Here is a 20,819-nt window from a genome sequence, read left to right as displayed (position 1 = left end):
GCAGACCACAAGCTGACCATTCTTGGTTTCTATCACACCTTCTGCTGATTCCCCTTCCTCCTTAATGGATAATAGTAACATTCAATAATTTATTTTCACTGCATGCCACTCAAAAGCAGGGAAAGCTGTGAAAATGAATATGGGATTTACTGCTTTTATTTTATTATATTTCTGCCATCAGGAGTTCTGGCCCAGCCATGTAACCTGTTTCCAATGCAAGAGTCAACAATCAAATATAAGAAGAGGAATAACTAGCAATGCATTCTCATTGGTTAATGAAGGACAATCCATCAGCTCCTAATCTAAGCATCTCTATCCCTATTCTATCAGTACATTCTGAAACATAGAATTAAAAATGGCTATCTACTGTCCGGCCTTTATCCAGGGAAATTCGACTTCTTATGTTGCCACGGCACTTTAATTGCCAGAATAGAAAACTGGCTTTAACACTTATTTGTACCTGAACTGCACTAATATCAGGCTGTGGAAGATGTGTAAGAAGCCAGTGTCAGGTCCTGGAAGCAGGGACTCTCACTCTCGCACTGTCTCTTTGTGTTCACGGGAGGGAATGCTTCTGCCCATGTTCAAAATGTGTTTGCACCGCCAGTGAGCAACCACAACCAAGCCTCCAAAGTTAAGAGAATGAGGCTGCAACCTTAGGCACACTTACCCGAGAGTCTCAAGGAGTCTTGCTTCTGAGCAAATATATCTGAACAAGCAATGATGCTTACCGGAAGGGGAAGTGATGTGGTAATGAGGAAGTCAGTGGGAATGCCTGATTGGCTTCACAGGTGCCTCTGCAGAGCCCTGATCTCTCCCCCTCCCAGTAAGCAGCAGCAACACAGCTGCTGGGAAGTTAGCATTGTGGCTCCACCCCTCCAGGTGAACTGCTTCTGTTGGTCTGTGTGTGCTTATCCCTTCTTCTGTAAGCCCCCCTGGGCCCCCATGCAACATCGGAACAGTGTTTATGAGTATTTCTTTTGGGTTAAGTGGGCCAAACACACCTGCAGACTATGTGTGCCAATTACTTTTTATTTCATACCTGCTTTAAAAATAAATAAATCTGCACATCTATATAACACATTAAAATGGTGGTTCTGAACTACAGAATGAATCGTGGGTATGTTTCCCCCCCTCCCCACCAGCACATACCGTTGTGACATCCGAGTCTGGAGGAGTCATCTCTACTAAGTTAATGAAGTATGGCTCATCCTTCCACACGGGGTAGTTATCATTAATGTCCAGTAAAGTGATGTTTACCTGGAAAGAATTGCAGTTGTAAATACAGCCTTTAATAAAGCAACACACATTTTGGCCAACTTCCTTTTATCGCTCCTGTATCTGCACCAGCAACCTCAGAACACGGTTTTCATACAGGTTAGGAATGCCAGACAGAAACACGATGACAATGTCTGACAAAGACACTCTCCTTTATGTCTGTCCTAATGCCCCTGTCACACGCGATGCAGCTTTTAGCAAGATGTTGCCTCTAGAGGCCCATTTGATTCACTCAGCAACGCCAATGCTTATTCTGGAAGAGGAGGTTCTGCTCGCCAGGGAAGCTTTCAGAATTCTGTGCTTTGACTGCTTGACAGCAGGGCAGGAACCCTCTCTCTACAAGCGCGTGAGTCACAATAAATAAACAAATCTGACTAATGTCATCTCCACTTCCATTACTGTTGTCTGGGTTATTCGCAATTTGCTGAGTAATTCCTCTGCTACTGGATTATACAGTACAAAGTAGGGAGTGCTAACTTTAAAAGTCACATGTCGCTTCTATTCCATGGCAGAATAGAACTTCTGAGGCTTGGGTTTAAATCTCATATACATGACTATTATTTTTTTGGGCAGTGTGGTTTAGCACCAATGTTGTTAGCTCCTGTCAGAAGTGTTTATATGGCCAAACACCAAGCAGCAGATCAGAGTAGTGTCATTACATATCAGACTAGCAGAAGGGAAGAACTGGAACACAAAAGGTACAAGTTGACATGGAGGAGCTTCTGAAAAATGGACTGTCCACAGCAAACCATTCCTTTTTGGCCATCCTGTCTACCAGTACAGTGGTGCCTCGCAAGACGAAAAGAATCCGTTCTGTGATTCTCTTCGTCTAGCGGTTTTTTCGTCTTGCGAAGCAAGCCCATTGACGGATTAGCGGATTAGCGCTATAAGCGCTATTAGCGGCTTTTAGCAGCTTATCTGCTGATCAGATCAGCTGATAAGCGGCTTAGCGGCTTAGAAAAAGGGGGGGGGGAGGAAAAAACCCCAGCAGGAACTCGCAAGACATTGTCGTCTTGCGAAGCAAGCCCATAGGAAATTCGTTTTGTGAAGCACCTCCAAAACGGAAAGCTCTTTCGTCTAGCGAGTTTTCCCTCTTGCAAGGCGTTCGCCTTGCGGGGCACCACTGTACTGAATGAATGGGCACCATTGTGGTTTGTTTATTTATTTAGTGGATTGAAATCATTTTATAATATTCTTCAATTAAAATGTTCAAGGCAACAGATTAAAAAAGCAGAGTAAAAGCAAGGATCAATAAACAAGCAAAGTAGAAATACTTCAGCTACCCAAAGCTTGGGAAAATAAAAAGGCTTTGACTGGCAGACAAAAAAGATATTGTTAATATTATTTCTTATATTGCTATACCACCCTTCATCAAAGGATCACAGGGCGGTTTACAATATAAAAATAGATCATTTGAGATACCAGGTGACCCTACCTTGGGGAACAATTCCACAAACAGGCCACCACAAATGAGAAGACCCTCTCGCAGTGACCCACTCCCTCAGAAGGAAGGGGGAACTTGAAGACTCCTGTGCCATGCCAATTCTGATTACTTCTCTGTAGTCAATGGAGTTGTGGTGGCTTGTTTTAACAAACACTTGTGTCTGGTCTAATGTGAACCCTTACTCTAGCCCTTGGGGGGGGGAGCAATCTAATGTGGCTCCACCCAAAACAACACACACACACACATCGTCACCATCTCTGTATATTTGTCCTGAGAAGTTCATATATCAAATCACCTCAAAAGAAATTTAGATGGGTAGTCAACCTAGTTTCTCTAGCTGTAGTGCTAGAGGGCACATGAAAAGGGCAGGGAGGTGTTCAACTGGGAGATAAAGGGGAACCCAAAAGACCATAGAAGGAGCCACGCAGCGTCATTCATAAATTGATCAGAGTCTGTTTTAAACCTAGTGAGGCTCCTTGCTCCTATAACTATGCCAGAATGTTAACAGCTGGAAAAAACTCACTCCCAAAAATCTTCTGTTTGAGCTTCAGGTTCTTAACACTCCCTTTAGCCTTCAGCTAAATTAGCACCTATAATAAATTGGAATTTTAGGAACATATTTAGGGAGGAATTCTGCATACACTAAGTAGATTGTTCTGTCAGTACAAGCATTCCAGCTTGCTAGATGAAACAATCTCCCCTCTCCTCCCTGCTGCATGCTATTCTGGGGGTCTGCTCAACCCTCCTGAAGCCAACTGGTGGTGGTGGGGACCTTGCACTGGGGCTTCCGCTAGTGGGACTCATTAGCTGAATCCAGGTCTTTGGCTGCAATTCTGTAGTTACCTGGAAGTAAGCCCTTCTGAACTCCCTGGGGCTTACTTCAGAGTAGGCATGTATACGGTCACACTGTGAAAAGCTCCTGCTGCTTTTTCCTTCCAAGCTGAAACAGTAAGACAGGTGTGCATTTCTACAATCATGTTCATATTCATGTTCTCAATAGTGTTAAGAGGCTAGCTCAGGGGGTAATCAGTCAACATGGCAAATAGGAGATAATTACACTGTTATTGTGTATCTCCTATGGAGTCCAGTATATTTCATCATCGTGGGCAGAAACTGAAAATAAATTATAATCAAGAAGAAAAACATGCCACCAGTGCTATTCCCAGAGAGCCACTAGTACTGGTTTATTAGTCTGGTTTATTAGCCTGTGCAAAGTGGGCTGTTCTCACACAAGCAGTCTGTGAAGAGTAAAGGCTACCTTTGTATGCCTGCAGTTAACACTTGGTGACTGAGGAACAGCAGCACATTTGAGACTGGGAAGATTCGGCACAGGAGATTTTAGCTGTGTGTGTATGCAGGGTTGCAGAGGAATTCAATGAGGTTCAAAGGGTACAATTTTGGGGGGGAAAGCAAAACAACCCCCCCCAATGTATGCTAAGAACATCTGTTGCAATCTTTTTCTTTTACACCTAGATAATTTTAGCAGTACTGTCAACAAAAGACAAATAGTCACCTGTGTCTAAACAGAAGGATTGGGGGGTTTGGCATGTTTATACAGTACACAAGGGAGACTGTCTGCCCGGCCTACCTAAATTGCACCCCTGGGTGTGGACAGTGCTGTGAAGCAACAGAGTGGCGTTACTAATTTTGTCAGCTACAATTCTAACTGTTCCTATACATCTGTTCCTATACAGGAATGTGAGCAAAGACTTCACAAAACAGGTACATCACCAGAAGTTCTAAAAATGCTGCTTTAACATCCTTCTCGGCTGTGGCACCCTCCCTGTGGGACGCCCTCCCATCTGATGTCAGGGAGATAAAGAATGACACAACTTTTAGAAAACATCTGAAGGCAGCCCTGTTCAGGGAAGTTTTTAATGTCTGACATGGGAAACCCGGCCAGATAGGCAGGGCATAAACAATAAAACTATTATTATTATTATTATCCACTCGTAGCAGTTTTTTTTATATCTATGTCACACAAACACACACATCATTTCAGAGCAACTGAAAGCTGAAATGTTTCACTATGAGAAATTAATCTCTTGTTTTGTTAGTTGCTGTGATAAATATAGCACTTGCACACATATAGTAATGCTATACAGCAGATCACACCAAATTGGTATTTGCAATGACACGATACTCCTGAACAATTTAAACACAGCTCCTTCTGGGCATTTTAAGAAGGGCCACACAATGCCATTGAGATTTAAGAAGAGGAAGGAAAATGGAAGAAAGTGACAAATCTGATCAAGATAGGAGAAAGTGGAAGGAGAAAGTGGTGTCAATCCCGCCTCACTCCAAAAACCAGAGGAAGGCAAGTCAAGTTGTAAGGTAGAGGGATCCCATTAACTTACCCAAGACTAAAAAATGAATTATTGGTAGTGGGAGTTGGAAGATTCTTTCAGTTTTGGCCTATACATACATGTGTACCGTTTGATCATTCAACACAGCTGAATGTATATAAATTGGCATGGGGTAATATGAAAATTGTAGCTGTGGTAAAGGATCAGCTATAGATAATTTCATCATCACAAGGTTTATTTATAGGCCATGTTTCCAAATTTTGCTCAAAGCAGCTCACAAAAACAGCAAATGATTATCAACATACAGGTGCAATGAAAATAATAACCATATCAAACACATTCCATAAATGTAGTATTTTATACCCATATTAGCGAGCTAACGAAAACAACCATACCCTAAACACAGGTGGGGAAACCATGCTAGGCACCTTTAGTGGCATTAGCTGTCTTTGTAGCTGGAGTCAGTCCCCCTCCCAGGTCCAACGGAAGTGAGCCCAAAAGAGGAAGAAGCAGTATTGGGTGGCACAGGTGCTTAGCTGACCTCCCATCACTGGCGCTCCTGCAGCTTACTTGGAGGGAGAGGGGCCAGGTGGCCATGAGGTGGGCGTGGTGCAAACATACTGTCCAGATTCACTTTGTCTGTGAATTTGCACTGCACTGACCTCACTACCACTATGCCCCTCTCAGTAAGCCATGGTGATGCTGGTGACCGGAGGTCAAGTATAAGCTGCTACCCCACTCTCCTGACTTCTACTGGGAAAGGGGGCTTAGTCTCGCAGCATTCACAGACCACCCACATACACAAGTCATTGTTTGATGCTACAGACAAGGAATTGTTATTTTCTAATTGTTTTCATATAAATACACAGCAAGCCAAAAGCTTCTATCTTCTATCAGACTTCAACAAAAATAATAAACCCATACAAGACAAACTAGGGGACACCCAAATACCCTAGCTGACACACTACCAATTACATGCCTTCCTAAACAACTCTAAATAAGTTGGAGTTCTTGTTATTAAATATACAAAAAAAAAAGCACACCAAGAACTCAGGCCAATGTAATTTTCAATAGTGGGAGTGGTCCCTACAAAATGCATTCAGGCGGCCATTATCGACGTGTGGGTTGAAAGATTATCAAGTGCGGAATTGATATCTTCAAAATTATACACCTCGTAAAATTAAGATGCCATTTTGGCAATTCCCAGATATCACCTTCTCAATTCCGCACTCAATCATCTTTCAACCCACATGTCGATAATGCCCGACTGAATGCGTTTTGTAGGGACCACTCCCACCATTGAAACTTACATTGGCCTGAGTTCTTGGTGTGCTTTTTTCTTGGTATATTCCTAAACAACTCAGCAGTAAAAACAGATAAGGACTTTTGAACATGTATATGTGAACTAGCCCTCTGAAGGCTTTAAATGGGAGAAAATCCATTTTGAAAAAGTAGTCCCTGATCATCTGATGAGACTTTGACAGGAAATTCCTGCTGAAATTTGCACAGTAATCAAGCCATTTCTATAGTTTAAAAATACTACCTGGAAAGCACTTATACACATTTCTAAGACAGACACTGGCATGATATCACCAAGCTATTTCTGGAGATCTGGCAAAGCCAACAAAAAAATTAATTCCTTTGAAAATGCAAGCTTTGATAAGAAAGTTGAAAGGGGAAAAGGGGGGCGGTGCGGTGATAATTTGGTGCAGCAACTTATGGGATTTGGTGCCCTGAGAGTATAGTGCCAGGAGCACACCAGAGAAGCTCAGACAAGCAATCAAGACAGTTGCCTTGGTTTCTCACCGCCCTGGTAAATTATTTAAAGTGTTTGAAATTCCTATTAGTTAGGTGCCCTGGGGCAGTCACCTGGTAGACTGAGCAGTGGCTGATTGTTTGAAGAGTATCTGGCCAGCCGGGACCCAGCTTACTCATTCTGTAATAATGCGTGAATGGATGGGCAAAATAACACAGTAAAAATGAGAAGGGAAGAAAGAAAGAAAGAAAGAGGACAAGACACACGCACAGAGAGAGAGCAAATACCAAGAAGAAATGAGAGGAGGCTTGAAAGCAGCAATACTTATACAAAAGAAAGGAAATTGCCAAAGGACACCAGCTAATAAAGGGGGAGGTGACAAGGAAAATATTTCAGGAAAGGACCACGTCTGCATGTGTGTTCTGTGCTGTGTCTCTTGCTTTCCTTCCCAGCAATAACAAAATAGTTCTGCTTCTGTTCTTAATCATGTTTTCGCTCTCTCCACTTCCACGTGCACATTCATTTCGGGAAAGGCAGGCTTTGGCTGCCATGTTGAGCATGGCAGCTTGGCTCTGCAGAGCAGTGGCCTTGCTTGGGTGAATACTGATTTGAAAGGGGCTTCTGTGGGGGGGGGGGATGGGACTTTCTGCTTGGTTGTGCCTTGTGTGTTTAGGGCTACTATGCATGTGGAATATCACAGTGATATTCCATATTTTCTACAGGGGGCTTAACGTGGTATATGTGGTTCTTCCCTCTTCTATGTGCACAACAACCCTGTGAAGTAGGCCAGGCGGAGAGCCAGTGACTGCCCCCCCCCACCAGGTCACACCCAGTGAGATTCATAGCTGAGTGGAGGATTTGAAGCCCTGAAGTTGCCCCAGGCCTCCTGGTAGGTTTGATCATTATTCCTCTACTTCAGTGTTTTCAAACTCTTTAAGATGGGGTTACCAGATCTCTTTGCTTGATTGCAAAGCCACACAATAAGAAAGAGATGGGAGGAGGCATCTGTAAGACATTAAATTTATTCCAGAGTCTATACTTGGGGGCGGGGGGGGGAGGGAAAGAGAGAGAGAGCAGATCACACAAAATGTGTGGAAATGTGATTTCCCACCTGAGGCAAATAAAAAACCCAAGTGTCTCAAAATGCCATCCTCATTAGGATGCAAAACCTATGTGAATGAAATAATGTCTGTTCTGGAGATGGGTGCAAGGAGGCCTGTCATGATGAGGAACATCTCATGTGTAATTATCTAGGGCTGCCCAGTGACAAGAGGGGAAAAGAGAGGAGAAAGGAAAAGGCTGCCCTGTCATTCTGACCATCTCCTGGAGGCGGAGGCAAGATGACTGTTGGTAGCAGCATCTTTCTCTCCCTGTTGCCTTCAGTCTCTTTTTAACAATCCAAGATAAATCACTCCTTGAGGACAACCTTTCAGAGCCAAAGAGGCCCTTTCCCTTGCAAGGTATTTAAATAAAACTGGGACTGGAGGCAGGCGGGTGAGGGATCATTTCAGTTGCCTTATGTAGGCTTTGGGTGGTATTGGGCAAGAAAGTTAACGTGCTGCTTCACAGAGTTGATTGTTCTTCCAAATGATACTGGGCAGCAACTCCCATCCGTCCCAAACAGTCTGGCCAATACAGGGGAACCTTGGGTTGCAAACATGATCCATGCGGTAGGCACGTTCGCAACCCACAGCACCACGCCTGTGCATGCGTGGGTCATGATTTGACACTTCTGCGCATGCGCAAAGCACGATTTAGTGTTTCTGCACATGCATGAGCGCCAAAACCCGGAAGTAACCCGTTCTGGAACTTCCGGGTTTGGTGCGGTGCGCAACCCAAAAACACGTAACCTGAAGTGTCTGTAACCCAAGGTACCACTGTAGTCAGGGATGATGGGAGCTGCAGCCCAGCAATGTGCATCATGATTTTAAAACAACAACAACACAACACACATCATGGCAGGGGAAATGAATTAATTTCAACTCACAGTGGCAATGCCTGTTTTCTGGTTGTGACCCACACCGCCATCTACTGCTCGCACGATGAGTATGTATTCAGATTTAGCTTCCCGGTCCAGCAGAGATGTTGTGGTGATTTCCCCTGCAGAAGGCAAGAGAGGAAGGTGAAAAGAGAAGGGAGAGCTTGTAGGTCGAATGTTTGTGGTTCAGCAACATATAGGAGACAGGAAAGAGTTTTCCTTGTTGTAGGTCACAGAGAACAGCACCTAGGGACATAGGAAGACCCCTGTGGGATCAGAAGAAAAGCGCATCTGCTCCTGGTTCCACAGGGACCAACCAGATACCTACAGGAAGGCTACACAAGCAGGACATGGAGGGTAATAGAACTCTACACATTTATGATTCTCATTATCAGACATTCAGAGGCCATCCAAGTTCGTCATCCCATGATTCTCCCCCCCCCTTTTTGAGGAGGTTTCCTTCAAATGTATGCCTTTGGCAGAGCTTTAGTGATACCTGGAGACTGGGCCTCTACCTCCTACTTCTTTAATTATTATCTGATGCTGCAGGACTCTCCTCTAATTGGACTTTCATTTACAGCCATTTTGCTGAAAAGGGGCCAAAACGTCTGTGCTAAACCAGGTGGGATAATCTATTCGCCAGCCCTTCCACAGTCCCCACACCTCACCCCTAGAATTCAGCTTCTACAACACAATTATGCATTTCAGTTTTCTTTGATTGTAGGTTGCTTCTCACAGCAGGTATATCAGAGATGGGGTTAAAAACTAATCTAGATCACAGAACTGCAAGAGGTCAAAGGTTTTACTAAAATACATTTGCCTCCCAAGTTCCTGTGATATCCATTAATCTGTAGACTGGGGGGAAAATTAATCAGTGGGGGATTTTTTTAAATAAAAAAATAGTGTGTCTCAGTGATGGATTGCTCTACTTTGCCCACAAAGTTACATCCAATTAGGCACACCTTCACAGAGCAGTTTCAGCTAATTTCAGTGAGGATACTTCTACGGAAAAGTTCTTCTGTTCCTAAAGCACAGAACTGAAATATAATGTTTCTTCATTTCTCCTCCCTTCTGAATGCATCTATCTCCCTACAGAATATTTCAACAAGGAGGGTCATCATGGCTTGGAAATTAGGAAAATGATACCTATGATAAACTAGACGATAAGTTTCAACTGAACTTTGTGTACTTGGGCTAAAACATCGCTATCCAGCGATCTAGAATGGAAATAGCAAAAGTAATACTACTACTACTACTACTACTACTAATAATAATAATAATAATAATATCCTGCCTCATCAAGGGATGTTTTGAGGCAGGGATGATAAAATGATAAGCAAACACAATATCATTATTCAGTCTGAATAACTCTACATGAACATGTTTGTTTTAAAACAAACAAACAAACAAACAAACAAACAAACAAACAAACAAACATTAAGTATTGTATCTCTAAAACCCCAGCAGATTAAAACTTCAGAATGTGTTACTTTATCTTGCTCCTAAAACTTATATAGTGCCCCCTCTGAAAAGGCCCAGAACCTGCTTTACCACTGAAGATAGGATAACCTGTAGTGGCCAGATCAGTAAATGAGATCCTTAGAAGGGAATGTGACACTCAGGCTGAAAAATGTTCCCAATCCCAAGAGCCACACACACGCTCCGCACGGCTCGTGAAAGGGAGCGCTGAGCAGAGCCTGGGATGCATACAGGCTCTGCTCAGCGCTCCCTTTAAAGAATATTTTTTTTTCTTGAATTCCCCCTCTAAATACTAGGTGCGTCTTATGGTCAGGTGTCTTGTGGAGTGAAAAATACGGTACTTTGAGTGGAAGTAGCGTCTCAAAGTTCTGCACTGTATTTGTGGTAAGAGAAATTGGGGGGAAATACATTGCTGCAATTCTCCAGGGGAGAATAAATTCTCCAAAAGTTTCACCATCAGCAGTGGCAATAGCACAGCTCTTTTCTTTTCCCCCTACAAGTCTCAGCATCAAGTGTCTTGGCAGTCTGGTCTTCATTTTGCATCCTTCACAAGGCCCTGGACCAGGGGCCGTTCCTTGGCATTGTGGGTGGAGGAATGACAAAAAATGATGGGGAATAGTTTGAGAATTTCTTTTTCTTTTTCTAGGTGAATGAATAAGAGAAGAATCTAAAAACCCCTCTCTCTGGGGAAAAAAATTCCCCCCAAAAATCCCACCATCCCCAGTTAGAATCTTTTAAATTTTCAGTATGAAAACTAGGGAGACCCCGAGAACAGCACTGATAAGACTGCCTTATCCTGGTTTAGTTTTCCATACCTTAAGGCAATCTGCCTTGATTTGTAGAGTATGTGTAGATTTGGATTATGGGAAATCTGCACACCCACCTTGAAGAATGTCACAAAAATAGCCTAATGATTACACTGTATGGGAATTATAATGTGCTGAAGAGTCATTATTTTGACACTCAAAAGACTTAGTTTGTTTCTTTTGTGGCTGGGCAGCATGGCAAAAATGAGGGAGAGTAGAAGAGACAGAAGAGAATAAAGGTAACAATTGCAAAGACATGATGGAATAAGCATGGAAGGAAAAGGAATATTGTGGTTGTGCTTACCTGAGCGAGCATTGATTCGAAAATGAGAAGAGCCTTCCAGTGAGTAGATAATGGACTCCTGGCCATATTCTCTTGACCGATCCAAATCAGTGGCATTTAGAAACAGCACTGTTGCTCCTTGGAGAAAAATAATAAGGTGATGGGGATTCTCATTTTCCAGGCACACCACTAGCTTGATTCTTCAGCTAAATTAGACTAGTTTGAAATTAATCTGATTTAGGATTGAAGATGTCATTGGAACATAAGTCTAGTGCAGACATCCAAGTAACCAAGTGGTTAAGACTTTCTACCATTACTTTGCTTCTGTATTCACTGAAACATGGTGTGGTTCCCATTAGCTAATGTGTGCTAAAGAGTAAGTGAAAGTGCTTATTAAGTAATAAGGATATTCCACATTTGCCACTTACTAAATTCATCCTATCACTCTATGGCAGGTGACACTGAATGGGTAAAATATTACCTACAGTGACAGTACCAGAATATATGCTGAGAGGGGCACAGAAGGGCAAAGTGAATTTCAGAGGGGGTGGGGTCGTTCTGTGGAAAACGTTAGATTTCTGGGAGGGAAATAATAATGGCAGATTTTGTTTTAATGTTCTCATTTGAAACATATTGGTCCTGAAATAAGTCCTATTGGTTTTGCTGGAGCTGACTTTCAAGTAAACATGCTTAGGCTTGCAGCCTTATTTTAATTTGCAGTTCAAGATTTGTACATGAAAAGTGATTTTCCTTCAAGTAGCTACGGAATGCAGCAAGCAGAGAGACAGGTAGGGCACATAGCTCCCAGAAAGATAGAATTTTATGGCTTGAGCTGTACTCTAAGGAACAGCTTGACTTGATGTGAACATAGGACTAAATGATGGTCTAGTTTATGGTGTGGTTACAAAGAGGCGATTGGAAGCTTCCACTTGTTTTCAACGAACTGTGTTTGCTGTTATGTCAGGGCTCAGAACTATGATTAGTCTTAACTATTGCTTAGAGAAACAAGGTAGTGTCAGAAATGACAGGAACAGCTCACAAACCTGCCATAATATCCTCCATGACTGTGATGACATAGGAAGGCTTGCTGAACGTGGGTGGGTTGTCATTTTCATCCTACGAAGATAAAAGAGAAAAAATAGCACACAACATAAACATCTAACCTAGCAGCAATAATGTTATGATGAAGCATGACGCAAAACACCTCAAAATACAGCGCAGTCTCATATATTGGAAGGAAAAAAGTGACACATTTGGTTTTTAACTACTATTTTGATCAGCAGCCCATTTTATTTTGTTAATATAATACAAACTTTGACACAATATGAACACTGAGCCACCAGAACAAAACATGGAACGAACATTGAGGAAACAATTCTGCATTTCAAGTTGCAATAACAGATGACCCTCTACACCTGTTTCCAAAGTCACGGGGAGATAGGGAATTTGTCTTGAAGATTGAGCAATCGGAATAAAGTTGACTTCCGACTAAACATCAGGAAGAACTTTTTAATGAAATTAATAACAGCAGCAACAACAACAATGTATTATTTATACCCCGCCCATCTGGCTGAGTTTCCCTGTTTAAGGCCGTTTAGGGCTTTAAAGGTCAGCACCAACACTTTGAATTGTGCTTGGAAATGTACTAATGAACTGTTGACAGTGGAATAGACTCCCTCAGAAGGTGATGGACTCTCCTTCCTTGGAGGTCTTTAAGCAGAAGTTGAATGGCCATTTGACATGGATGCTTTAGTTGAGATTCCTCCGTTGCAGCCGGTTGAACGATTAGATGACCCTCCGGGTCACTTCCAACCGTACAATTCTATGATTCTGTCATGGAACTGCCAAGGAACGCCTTTGAGCCGGGGGGAGGAGAAGTGTCAGAACGAGAACAGTCAGAAGGAGACGGTCAGGAAATGGTGGAAGGGGGAGAGGGGGAGAGAGCTGAGGGGAGCCAGGAGGTGTCAAGGCTCCCGATGCTGAAGCAGCACCACACAGGGAGCTCAGGGACAGACTGAGAGCCTATTCCTGTGCAAGGATCAGAGACGTCCCATGAGGCTTGCCTGCCTCTTCTGTTGGAGGAGAAGCAGGAGAAGACCACTCCCTGAATCTGAACCAGACGATTCGGATGCATAAGTTGTATTGTGCTGCTTGTACATATGTAAAATAAAGAACTGTAAATATCTCTCTGAGTGAGCAGAGGGTGCTTATTGCGAAGAGCATACACAAACCTTCACAGATTCTATGTTATCCGCATTCAGAACATTATGCTATTTTTATAGTTCAAACTCCATCTTGATACCCACACCTGTTTCAAGAGCACAACAAAATATGTAATAGTAGAAGCCAATACTTCAGAAATCCCATTGTCAATGGTGCCTTAAAGCTTGAAGAGATAAAAAGTAATAGACTGGCCTCTAGCTAACGTCGCAGTACAGAAAGTTAGGCATTTAACAACATTGCCAATTGTAGCTTGTATATGCTGGGTTCTCTCACAATGGATGCACAGGCTGGAGGAGCAATATCTCTACACTCCACAAAAAAAAAAAAAAAAGAGTTTCCACTGCACACACATTGCTTCAAATGAAGAACATCTGCACATAAGCCTGACAATGTATGAAAACATCCTTAGAACGCATTGTGACTGTATCTGGTCTGGATACACTGTAGGGAGACAAAGGCTTTCATCATTCTAGGCTCGACCTAGAGATTTTTGTACTTTCTATCTTTGATGTTTCTTTCTTTTCTTTTCTTCTTGTCACAAAAGTGACTAGGCGACCAGGAGAAACAGTGAAAGGGAATGTATAGAATTCACTGGCAGAAAAATGTGGTCATTAAATAAAAATGTTTCCATTCAGCATAGCATTTGTGGGGATTAATTGTTCTGACAGTAGGCATAAAACCTTTCAGAAACAAAAGTTTGCAGTGGGAAAATGTTGACAATTAATGGTTTAATTAAATATTTAATTTCACCAAACCATGTCCCTCATTCTCCAATAATCTGATCCACAATGAAGGGTATATTTTTTTTTAAAGGATAGCCAGAAAATAAACTTTCAGCAGCAGGAGGAAGAAAATGGCCGAAAACTTCATATACGTCCTGTTAGGATGGGACTTTATTTTTACAGGATTCAAAACCACATCCTTGGATCACTGTGTAACATAAAGTGTTCGGGCTGAATTAGTCTCCTGCCTTGCATGCTTTCCCAAATTATCACTAGCTTTGCTATTTGCTTCCCTCACCCCTTCTTAGTTTAGTTAAGCTTGTATACAAATGTGTGTGTGTGTGTGTGTATTTTCCTACCCATTAAAATTTTACTTTCTAGCATGTATTTTTTTCCAGAGGGACAAAAGAAACCTGATTTCCCAATCGTGGCTCTGCAATCAAATAATTAACATTATTAGAGAAAGAAAAACAGTTCTAGGGAGGACTTAAAATACTGTAATGAAATATCAAATCATTCCTAGTTTCTAGCTAGTCAGCTATTATTCAAAATATTAAATGACTGAATTTTTTACTAGTAATTTCGCCCCCCTTTATAATCAGTTATCTGAGGTGAAGAATACATGTATTTTAAATATTCCAAAATGTAAAGCTTAATAAAAATATAATATCTTCTGTTTTTAAGAGAAAGACTGTAATCTTTATTAATATAAAGATACTTTACTTTTCAATTCGTCTCAAACCAATATATACAATTTGCATAATATTTTTTAAAAATTATATACAAAAACAAATAAATCAGCTTTATATTTAAGCATAGACTTTCTGAATGTTACTCAAGAAAAAGGCCTAGTCTAAAAGAGAAGATATAACTGAAGCTATAACTGAAGAAGAATAAAAAATTGCCACATTTTTATATAGAGGGAATTGCTACCCTAGCCCTTAAACTTTGACTGATGTATTTGCTATTAAAGTTGATATTTTATGTAATTTCACATGCCAGTGATGCCCATCATACTATAATTAAATTGCCATCCTCTGCTATTTTTGCTTGGAGCAGGTGGTCTTTAATCAGGCTTTTCATCACTCATGATTTCTGCAATGCCCAATACTGTGCATTGTTCTCCCTACACTATAAAATAGATCCATCATGGATAGCTCCAACTGCATGGAGCTTCACCTTTTTCTGCACATCCTTGGAGGAGGAAGAGAGTAACACGGAAAATCCATCTAAGTAAGGATGCTAAATCCCCACTTGGAATACATTTCTACGCCCATATCTAAGCAAAGTGTATATGAGAAATGCTTACTGGAGAATAAGGCGATTTGGTAGCGGCCTTCTCTGCTGCGAGAAGATGGGTGTGTGTGTGAATGTATTCATTTGAATACTTCACTCTCAAAAGCAGGGAGAGCCATCCAATAGCTGTAGCCATAGGTGAAAACTACAAAAGCCCTTAGGTGCATGCTGAAGCATTTTAGGCATATACAGGAGGTTACTGAGATACCAGCTTCAGTATTTAACCAAAATGAAAGAATATCTACTGGTTGCTGGAGAGAAAGGGCGTACTAAGTACTGCTGGGACAGAGAGGAAATGTCCTGTATTTTCTTCCTTTTATCATGTGGACAAGCAACCAACCTTTCATTAAAAACCAAACAACAACCTGCTTTAAGTCTGTCTGTGGAGACTTTTTCATTATTCATTTCAGGTACCTGCAACACAGTTACACCAAAATGTATACATGTCTCTTTCAGAATCAGCAACCCTAGTTATACTTTATGGGTGTCAGCTCTGCTATAATACCTACAAAACTGAACTTATCAAGGTAGTGCTAGGGCCACAAAAAGGAACCATTTCATTGTAGAAAGGAATGGCCCTGTAATATCTGCAGCTGTGGGCAATGAAGTCATTGAAATATCGCCTTCAAGCCACTTAGAATCATAGAATCATAGAATCATAGAGTTGGAAGAGACCACAAGGGCCATCGAGTCCAACCCCCTGCCAAGCAGGAAACACCATCAGAGCACTCCTGACATATGGTTGTCAAGCCTCTGCTTAAAGACCTCCAAAGTAGGAGACTCCACCACACTCCTTGGCAGCAAATTCCACTGTCGAACAGCTCTTACTGTCAGGAAGTTCTTCCTAATGTTTAGGTGGAATCTTCTTTCTTGTAGTTTGGATCCATTGCTCCGTGTCTGCTTCTCTGGAGCAGCAGAAAACAACCTTTCTCCCTCCTCTATGTGACATCCTTTTATATATTTGAACATGGCTATCATATCACCCCTTAACCTCCTCTTCTCCAGGCTAAACATGCCCAGCTCCCTTAGCCGTTCCTCATAAGGCATCGTTTCCAGGCCTTTGACCATTTTGGTTGCCCTCCTCTGGACACGTTCCAGTTTGTCAGTGTCCTTCTTGAATTGTGGTGCCCAGGACTGGACACTTGTTGGAATCTGTCAATAATGAAGTGTACCGCTAGGGGGCGATGTCAAACCACTAAAGAATCACAGCGCCTGCTGTGTCTGCAGAGACCGGGAAGTCATTACTGCTGCCTCCCACGTTGTTTTTGCAGCATTAGCAGCACTGAAGTGACTTCTCTGGGGTGCAGTCCCGGTGCTATGTGTATGGAGGTCCTAGGCTGCCCAGATGACAAGACAAGTTTAGCTTCACTGCTGTAGCCCAAAAGAAAGCAGAGCAATATGTTTAGCACCAGCTGGGCTGCAGGAGTTGTCAGAAGAAGGCCTACAAGGTGCCATCCAAGCTACTAGAAAGCTATATTTTCCTTTAAAACCCTTTTAAGTCTCTGCAAGCTATTCTAGAGCCCTTGTGCACAAACAACACTGGATATAGTTTCATGGATAGCACTGTGTTGGCGAGAGACAAAGTACTTCAGCCTTTGAACATACAGAGAAGTAGAACTGAGACTTTAACATTTGGCCTAATGATTCCAAGGAGCTGGATTTCCAGCAAGCATTCAGTCCTCTCTCTCTTACTAATCTATGCCACCAGACAGGAAATTCTAGCAGTGGCTCTGGGATGAAGAAGTTTGTAAATCAACAGTGTCCAACACAAATGAATATGTCTCTTTTATGATATACTTAAGCGTAGTTAAAGTTATTGGCTCAGTGAACAAAATGGCACCTAGAATGTCAGCAAATGAGAACTGGAGAGAAACTTATTAGTGGTGGTATTTCCAAGGATGCTGGTATCATGCTTAATATTAGTTCTAATTCAGTAACTCCCTCTATGAAAGCTTATTGTCCCCTAATGGAAAATCTACAACACGAGTTTCATTTCTTTATTAAAAATCAACAAGCTAAGGCTGAAAAAATGGACCATCTTAGACAGTCTCTCTCTCTCACACACATGCAATCATACTAGTTCCTTCATTTCAGCTCCTTAAGTACCACTGTGAGACAATTCATCACCATCATCATATTCCACCCCCACCCCCTTCCAGTTGAAAGAGAAAATTCCTTTTGGTCAAAAGTGCAGAATGTGACAGCTACTTAAAAATCACCCATGTACAAAATCAACTAGAAGGAAATGACCTTTTCAAGTGTGGTCTTTAGACAGATGGGATTACACCGTCCAAAGAGCAGCTATGGGAAGGAGGTATTTAGCCTCAATTAAACCCCTTTGCTGCTTCTTTCTTACTCCCCCCTCCAATCTTATGTCGGGGACAAGAGAGAAAGTCAGACAAATCTTGTAGCAACAATGATCTTCACCAACACTTTGGTCAATAAATTGCTGCCACTTGGAAGTCAGATCTTATTAGGATGCAGCTAAGATTGAAAGGTTATCAAGAGAGCAAACTCCACTGCCGATACTTTATTTTGAGCTTGAGTTTTCTTGAATCAAAATACTTGTTGTGCTTTGACAATCTGGTTTAATCCTGTGGAGTAACAGTAACACAACTCTGCTACCAATAAATATATATTTGTGTACATCACTATCCCTGATAAGAATGTTTGCATCAGGATTCAGGACAACAGCAGCTGGGGACAGCTAGCATTTGAAAAATAAACAGCTGGCTGTGATTGATTGAATGACTGATAATTTCAATCACTTCAAGGGCTAATGTGCATTTGATATTCATGTCAGAATCAGAGTGGCTTGGTTTCAGGCACCTTTAGATCTCTGGTGGTGGGGAGGGACGGAAACCAGAGAATTTACTCATTTAATCCTCTTGAACTTCACACAGAGGGAAATGAAGTCGTTCTGCAGTCAGACACCCAGTGTGTTTCCCCTCTTCCTTCTCTTTGCACGTGCTCCCAGCTTCTGAAGGACTTGCTGGCAGGATTTTCTCTGAACTTGGCTGTCAGTGCCAGTTGGAACACAAATGGAAAAGGGCTCTTACAAACAAGGGTATCACCACCACCCACTCTAACTCACTATCCAATGATTAAAGTTCCACAGTTAGTAGAACCATTGAGTAGTGTAGAATCTTAATCTTTTCCACACACTGCTCCTAGGTACTACCAGCTTTACCAAAGAGGAGGGCAGGGATGAGATTCCAAGTACTGCTTCTAAAGGCATGATACATTCTTAAATTTCAAAGTGTGTGTGTGTGTGTGTGTGTGTGTGTGTGTGTGTGTGTTGGAGGGGCTGTGGAGCTCCTACCAAGGGATTCCCAAAAAACAGTTGCTAAGGCTGCCTTACGTGACTTTTACTTCTAAAACGTCCTTTCTTGGACGTTTCGTCACGATGCCTGCAAAAGTGTAACAAACCTTCTACTCCATTTTATCCGAAGTACAATATTGTGCTGCAAACAACTGCTGCTCTTTGTTTCTCTTGTTTGCATGTTGTTATATCTGAAAACTCAATAAACAAAACTTGCTTTCAAAAATATTTATGAAGTGAGGTAGGTGACAACATGAAAGAGGGCCTTCTCAGCGGTGGCACCGTCATTGTGAAATGGTCTTCACAAGGAGATGCGCTGGCACATATTCCATATTTTCAGCACTGGAAGTACACTGCAAAAACCAACGCTGGAAATACCAGGAGACTGAGATGAATTTTGGTAATGTAGAGAAAGAACAGAGCCAGTGTTAGATATACAGTGGTACCTCGGGTTAAGAACTTAATTCGTTCTGGAGGTCCGTTCTTAACCTGAAACTGTTCTTAACCTGAGGTACCACTTTAGCTAATGGGGCCTGCTGCTGCTGCTGTGCAGCCGCTGCACGATTTCTGTTCTCATCCTGAAGCAAAGTTCTTAACCCAAGCTACTATTTCTGAGTTAGTGAAGTCTGTAACCTGAAGTGTCTGTAACCTGAAGCATCTGTAACCTGAGGTACCACTGTAGTGATGAAAAATGAGATGACTATGCAGGTAGAATCAAAAAGTATTCCAAGATTTCAAAGCTGATGAGAAGAACAAGCAGTAGCATTATCAGCAACAAATGTGGGTGATTTTGAAAATGGCCAAGAAGCAATAATAATAACAAAAAAGCAGTAAGCTGTAAAGAATAGGAAGGAAGATCAGGAAAAGAACAGCATAAATGTACTATTTTGATGGTGATGGTGAAGACAATTGCATTGATTTTTGTACATGGAACCTTCAGGCAGATTTGACACACTCCTATCCCGACAACCAAATGAATGTATAAATGCAGCCTTAACCAACCTGGTGCCTCCAAGTGTTTTGGACCAGCCCTCTCAGCAGCCCCACTCAGCACAACATCTGGAGGGGACAAGGCCAGTAAGGGCTTGTCCAATGGGACCACATAGAAGAACTGATTCCTGATGCACTCCTCCAAAAAGCGGAGGAAGATGAAGAAATGAAGCCACTGAGAGAAACCTTAAGGGAGCGATGAGACAGCCATGACGAAAGCCATGAGAAAACAATAGGAGCCAAAGCTAGGAAAGCGGAATAAGAAGTGAGCAGTCAGCTGCATCAAAGGCTCAAAGAAGAGACAGAAAAAGAAGACCCACAAAGAAAAGATGGTTAGATTTTGCTGCGTGGAGTTCATTGGAAAGATGAGTTGGAGCAGCCTCCGTTAAATGAAAGGAGCAAAAGCTAGATTGGAAAGGATGAAGAACAGAATTGCTAGAAATGAAAAGAAGGCATTGGCTCAAGAACTTTTCTTTATTAGGGGGAGAAGAAAGAAGGGGGTTGTTAATTAGATGAGTAGTGTGAGGGGTGGGGAAGGGGGTATTGCTTTATTTTGTTTTTATTATGTATTTTGTGTTTTTATCTTGTATTTTTATGCTTTGAACCGCCCTGAGAGCTATGGATGAAGGGGAGTATACAAATATAATTAATAATAATAAAGGAAATGCTTAGGACCACTAGGACAGTCACTTAAATGCATAAAGGCAGAGACTAGGATATAAATAAATAATAATCACACAACCATCTATATTAATAAACTCATTTTCCAAAGCCCTACCCTTCTGAAGTAAAAACAGCACTATCTGTGCATAACAGGGAGGTGTTAGAAGGCCTGGAGGAACACCATTGTTTGTACACCCAGACCCTGCTAACCAAGCAAAACCATCCCATGCGGAATGAGAATGCTGAGTGTCTACTGTGGGGGAAGGATGGGGT

At 42.0% G+C, this 20,819-nt stretch overlaps 1 protein-coding gene across 1 annotated transcript in view; it reads right to left on the bottom strand.

The window, feature by feature from the left end:
* Positions 1-20,819, bottom strand: part of CDH23 (cadherin related 23) — a 416,648-nt gene that overhangs the window by 133,323 nt on the left and 262,506 nt on the right. Inside the window, exons 18-21 of the mRNA XM_081189581.1 lie at positions 12,374-12,446; positions 11,352-11,468; positions 8,772-8,884; positions 1,153-1,260 (exon numbers count right to left, since the gene is read on the bottom strand). Of these exons, the coding sequence (XP_081045707.1) occupies positions 1,153-1,260; positions 8,772-8,884; positions 11,352-11,468; positions 12,374-12,446 (411 nt within the window). The remainder of the gene's footprint in view (positions 1-1,152; positions 1,261-8,771; positions 8,885-11,351; positions 11,469-12,373; positions 12,447-20,819) is intronic.

Source organism: Podarcis bocagei, assembly GCF_964188305.1.
Source record: "Podarcis bocagei genome assembly, chromosome: 4".
Lineage (NCBI taxonomy): Eukaryota > Metazoa > Chordata > Lepidosauria > Squamata > Lacertidae > Podarcis > Podarcis bocagei.
This window is presented reverse-complemented; position numbering and strand designations above follow the sequence as displayed.